The following is a 1,284-nucleotide window of genomic DNA, read 5'->3' on the forward strand; positions in this document are numbered from 1 at the left end:
CGCAGATCTCGTCCAGCACTCCAAGCGTTAAATTCAACCCGGAGTCTAACAGGCTATTGGCCGAATACCGGGAGAAGATCTGGTTTTCGTAGCCGCGGGCCAATGAACACCTCGAGTGGGAGGGTTTGAAGATACTAAGGAGTTTCCCCCCTTTTTTTATCCTCTCAACCCCCTCCCATCGGCTGTCACCCCTCCCATCCCCCACGCCTCCAGTTTGTTAAATTAATGCAGTAAGAAAGTCTGAAGATCTGTAGGAGCCTTGACCAAGGAAAGATGAGCGAGCTCAGAAAACCGAGATGCATCTGAGACATCGGGCTCCTGAGCCCCGCGGGGTAGCCATGGACCCCGGTAGCCCCTGAAACTTGCCCCGGGCTCTCTGACGCCTGCGGCCCCAAGCAATGGGACACCTTTTCTGCAGTGATCATAACTTATTCGGCGGGGACCGGGGACCAGGAAACAGGAATAGCAAGGCGACAGCAGAATAGCACCGAGGCAGGGGAATGAGATTCCGAGACTGGATTGCGATGCGCCGGCCTGGCACACTCTCCGAGATTTAACTGAAGGCAGCACCGTCAACCGCTTTCCCCTCGCCTCTAACCCCCTCAGCCGGCCCAGAGCCATAAAGCTCTGTTCTCTTTACCCAAGATGCTCGCCCAATCCAACGGTCCGAGGCCAACGTTCTGATCTCCACAGAAGATTTTTTTCCTTGCATGGAGCTGGCCGTTTAAACAGAAAAACAGGGGTAAAAAAAAAAAAAAAAAGGAAATATACCCACCCCCAAACGTGCCTCCCCAGCGCCGCAGGGAGCCAACAGACACGCTGGAGTTTAACAAACAGCAATACTCTTCGCGCTCCTGAAAAGCAGGGCTGGACGCTCTCCGTGGTGCTGAAACGCCTCGCAGCAGCCGCTGTCCGTGGTATCCACAGCCCCCTCGCTCCGACTTCCCCTGGGGCTCTCCCTCCGAGCCCCTGTTCCCCGCCTCCCCTTAACATCTGGATTATTTTTTTCAATAGCGCTTTCTGGTTTTGTAAGTGCCAATTTGAAACATTTTTGCCCCCATAACTCGTGGACTACAAAGCACAAGGACCTGAAAAATGTACAGCTTCAATACTCTTCGACTCTACCTTTGGGAGACCATTGTATTCTTCAGGTATGCAATTTTCTACTGACCACATCGCTGTGATGGAAATGGGGGGAAAGAGTACAGAGGCTACCTTTGTCCGTGGTCCCATCATTTTGGGGAAGAGGGGTGCTGTATTCCACTGCAATCGGGTCCTTCCATC

At 53.2% G+C, this 1,284-nt stretch overlaps 1 protein-coding gene across 3 annotated transcripts in view; it reads left to right on the forward strand.

The window, feature by feature from the left end:
• The first annotated feature begins 273 nt into the window (after window positions 1-273).
• GLRA1 (glycine receptor, alpha 1) overlaps window positions 274-1,284 on the forward strand; it is a 103,212-nt gene continuing 102,201 nt past the window's right edge. For all 3 annotated transcript variants that reach the window (XM_011985287.1, XM_011985288.1, XM_011985289.1), the window contains exon 1: window positions 274-1,151. In XM_011985287.1, the coding sequence (XP_011840677.1) occupies window positions 1,096-1,151 (56 nt within the window). In that variant the 5' untranslated portion in view covers window positions 274-1,095. The remainder of the gene's footprint in view (window positions 1,152-1,284) is intronic.

This window comes from Mandrillus leucophaeus, unplaced genomic scaffold, assembly GCF_000951045.1.
Source record: "Mandrillus leucophaeus isolate KB7577 unplaced genomic scaffold, Mleu.le_1.0 Scaffold282, whole genome shotgun sequence".
In the NCBI taxonomy this organism is placed as follows: domain Eukaryota; kingdom Metazoa; phylum Chordata; class Mammalia; order Primates; family Cercopithecidae; genus Mandrillus; species Mandrillus leucophaeus.